The 4,093-nt window shown below is 42.8% G+C and overlaps 1 protein-coding gene across 1 annotated transcript; it reads right to left on the bottom strand.

The window, feature by feature from the left end:
- Positions 1 to 1,739: 1,739 nt before the first annotated feature.
- Positions 1,740 to 2,969, bottom strand: LOC112041000 (uncharacterized). The gene is made up of 2 exons (XM_024073923.2): positions 2,177 to 2,969; positions 1,740 to 2,125 (listed from the first exon to the last, which is right to left on the bottom strand). The coding sequence occupies exons 1-2, from the start codon at positions 2,967 to 2,969 to the stop codon at positions 1,740 to 1,742; spliced, it is 1,179 nt and encodes a 392-aa protein (XP_023929691.2).
- Positions 2,970 to 4,093: the final 1,124 nt, after the last annotated feature.

Genomic DNA, 4,093 nt, shown 5'->3' with positions numbered 1-4,093 from the left:
GTTCAGCCCAAACTCTATTTAAACGTCTTGGGGATCAAGTAAAACACTCCTATATATAAGGAAAACCCTAGAACGTTTTTGGGGTTTTTGGAGAGAGAGAAGAGAGTGCCTCTTGTGCCTCCTTTTATTTTTAGGGTTTTGTACCCAAACCTCTCTAAGTCTTTATTGCTCATATTGCTGTTTATGTGAATCTCTTGTGAGATCTTTGAGGAGATTTTCTTCACATAAACTTAGGGTTTTCAAGGTAGAGATATTATCTACATCTTGATGATCAACTTGGTTGCTACCATTGAAGCTTAAAGAATATCAAGCGTGGGTGCTTGTAGCTGATTGAAGAATTCAAGAAAGAAGGAGTCCGTGGATTCAGAACTTGCATGTGGTCGTGTCAATAAGTTCTACTGGTGGGTAGCATTAGGAAGTCAAGCGGGGAGCTTGTAGTCCTTCTGTATGAACTTCGATTCTTTCGCATAGTGGATTCAGGTTTACCTTGAGGATAGCTAGGTCAAATCCTCCCCAGGTTTTTACCGTGTGGATTCCTGGGTGATCATATCATTGTGTCTTTTATTATTCCGCTGCTTTATTATTTTGATATGATTATTTGATTGCTTTAATCTAGAATTGCATAATTTGACTAAGTTACAACTTGGCTAATTAATCTAGGCTAACCAATCTGGTTGTTTTTAAAGGGTCTAAAACCGTTCAAAACCAAATGACATCACTTTGTAGTGGTAGTTCCCAATAGGGGTAACAAAAGCAGTCTTTTCTTGATCATCCAGGGCCAGGGGTATTTGGTGATAGCCCTGAAAGGCATCTAAGAAACTCATTCGGGGATGCCTTACTGTTGCATCCACTAGCTGATCAATTTTAGGCATGGGAAATGGATCTTTCGGACACGCCTTATTGAGGTCTATGAAATCCACGCACACTCCCCACTTCCCATTCTTCTTCTTCACCACTACAGTATTAGCTAGCCATTTAGGATAAAATACTTCCTTAATGGCTCCAGCCTACTTAAGCTTCACTACTTCCTTTTGTATTGCGTTAGCATGCTCCTTAGATGGGCGTCGAGGAGGCTGTTTCTTAGGGATGACCAGGGGGTTGACATTGAGATGGTGACAGATAAACTCTGGATCCACCCTTGGGGCTTCATAAGCATTCCAAGCAAATACATCTATGTTCCCTTTGAGAAATTCTACTAATTCTGCCTTTTCTTGAGGTGGCAATTGTGAGCCAACTTGAAAAAACTTCTCTGGGTCGTCCCCAATAGTGACTTTTACCAAATCTTCACATTTGGCCTCCTCGGTTGTTTTATTGGTAAGAGCCGCTGGATGCTTTAATTGCTATAACTTTTCTCCTGGATGATCCGAGGACTCAGCTTTGGACTTATGTTGTATGGCCGCCACCAGGCATCTTTTGGCCACCGACTGATCCCCCAAAATTTCCTGAACCCTGCCTTCGGATGGGTATTTAATCTTCTGGTGCAGAGAAGAGGGAACAGCCCCCAGTGCATGAAGCTAGGATTTGGCCACGATCGCTGAATAGGGTGAATATGCGTCCACGACAATAAAATCTACCTCTACTATCTCCATACCAGCTTGCACAAGTAGTAGTATTTGGCCCCTCAGAATGACTACTTTCCTATCAAAGCCCACCAGAGGAGAACTATAGGAAGTTAAGTCCTCATATTTTAAGTTCAGCCTTTTGTAGAGGTCAGGATATAATACCTCGGCCCTACTGCCTTAATCCACCATCACCCTTTTCACATCATACCCTCCAATTCTAAGGGTAATTACTAAGGCATCATCGTGTGGTTGGATGGTCCCGATCTTATCCTCATCCGAGAAGCCCAGTATCAGTGGGCTCTCCCTTTTAGCCCTCTTCGAATCCTGATTACTATCTCTTGTGGGTAAATGAGCAACGGACATTATCCGAGATGGCCAGGATCCTGTTCTACCTGGTGCGGCGAGGATTACATTGATAGTTCCCAATGAGGGTCTTGAAGAATCATCTCTTCGGGGTTCCGAGCTTGCCTGACTTCCTCGGCCACTGGAGTGGTGCAAGAATTGTTTCAATTTACCCTCACAGACAAGTTGGTCCAAATGATCCCAGAGACTCCTGCAATCCTCTGTAGTATGCCCATGGTCCTAATGATACTGACAATAAAGGTTATGATTACGCCTTTTTGGGTTTCCCACCATCTTGTTCGGCCACTTAAAGTATGGTTCATTCGTAATCTTTTCCAGAATTTGATGCGCTTGCTCTTTAAATACAGCATTGACTGCTTGAAGATTTGCTAATCCTAACTGCCCAGCGAAATCCCTACGCGGCTTGTTATTGTTGTATCTGTCCGACTTGAAATCCCTCCTCTCCTGGGAGATAACCTTGTCATTTCCTTTCCCTTGCTGTTGATCCTCCTCAACTCTTTTATACTTGTCAATACGGTCTATGAGCTGACACATGTTGGTAACGAGTTTGCCAGTCAAGGATTTTCTTAAACCGTGCTCGGACGGAAGGCCGAACTTAAAGGTATTTATAGCCACCTTGTTGAAATCACCTTTAATTTCATTAAACATTTCCCAATATATGTCCGAGTATGTCTTAAGATTCTCCCTTTCTTGCATGCTCAAGGACAACAGGGAAGCTATTGACCTAGGAACTCTTCTGCATGTCACAAACCGGGAACCAAATGCTTGGGTGAGCTCATGAAAGGAATTTATGGATTCCACCTTTAGGCCATCAAACCATCTCATCGCAATGGGTCCAAGGTTGGATGGAAAGACTTTACACATCAAGGCTTCGTTTTTGGAATAAACAGCCATTCTTTGGTTAAAATGGCTCACATGCTCAACAGGATCCGTTTGTCCATTGTAAATGATGAATGTTGGCTGATGAAAACGTCGGGGAAGTCTCACCCCTTCAATTCTACGCATGAAAGGCGACTTAGATATTTGGTCCAGGGCTTTACTCATAGCATCGTTTCCTACACCCCTAAGTGGAGGGCTCTTAAACTTCCGCTTGTCATGGAACTCTTCTTCATAAGAGAAGATTCACTGGGTGGAGTTCGAGATCTCTGTTTGTAACTAATGTCTCTTTCATCACCAGAAGAAACGTCACTGTCCAAGGAAGCGCTCTTCCTTTTTGCATGGTGTAGCTCCCTTTTCAACCGGTCAATCTCCAGCTGCATGGCCCCGTTGCCATCTACATGGGAGATACGACTATCACCTCGTGACTGGCTCCTCTCATCATGTATTGTATGTACACTTCCTTCACGATCATCTCTTCGTTTGAGGTTGAGGAAAGGATCACTGTGCTGGGATGCTCTGGACTCTGCTGGTCGTTGGCCTAGTTCAGCCATCATTAACTGGTTATTTCATTCTGGCTCAAGCTCTTCCCACAGACGGCGCCAATTGTAGGGTAAAGATTTGTAGCCCAAGCCCAAAAGAGATGGGATGTGAGCCTATTAAGCCCAATACAATGAATTTGTAGAGAGTGGGTAAAAGAACTAGGCTGTTTGTGAACTCAACCATAGTTAATCAAGATTTTATTAAAAGAACAAGTACGAAAAACGCTGGGAACTTGAGTAAATTTAGGTCCGAGGAGACAAATTATAGTTTGAATGGTTAAGGTCACTCTTGGAGCTACAGTAAATTTTTCTTCTTCTTCTTTTCCTCCTTCCCCCCCTTCTTCGTGAGAGGTCTCTTCTATTTATATAGTTTTCTTTTAAACCATCTTCGTCGTACACTTGTTCTTCATCTAAGCATTCACTTGAGTACATGTCACATGAGGTATCTTCTTTAGTTCTCCATGAGTGGCGGCAATTGAGATTGCACTACTCAGGGGTCTTCTCCACATAAATACGGCCAAAAAAGTTATTGCAATGCATTAAATGCGGTGATATCAACTTTTTCTTTAAATATTTCTCCATTCTTATCATCTTTATGCGTGCATGAAGTTCATCCTTATCGTTGGAACTTCCTAGAATTTCACCCAAACTGTCCAAGTATATGCTTGACCGATATTCTTCAAGTCCGAGAAGGATACCCTATTCGGACCATATTCCTCCTTCCTTTCCTTACGTGATTCTCCATTCTGG

The sequence above is a fragment of the Quercus suber genome, unplaced genomic scaffold, assembly GCF_002906115.3.
Source record: "Quercus suber isolate HL8 unplaced genomic scaffold, Cork oak 2.0 scaffold_171, whole genome shotgun sequence".
NCBI classification, from domain to species: Eukaryota; Viridiplantae; Streptophyta; class Magnoliopsida; order Fagales; family Fagaceae; genus Quercus; species Quercus suber.
Note: the sequence above shows the minus strand (reverse complement) of the source record. Positions and strands in the feature narration are given on the sequence as shown.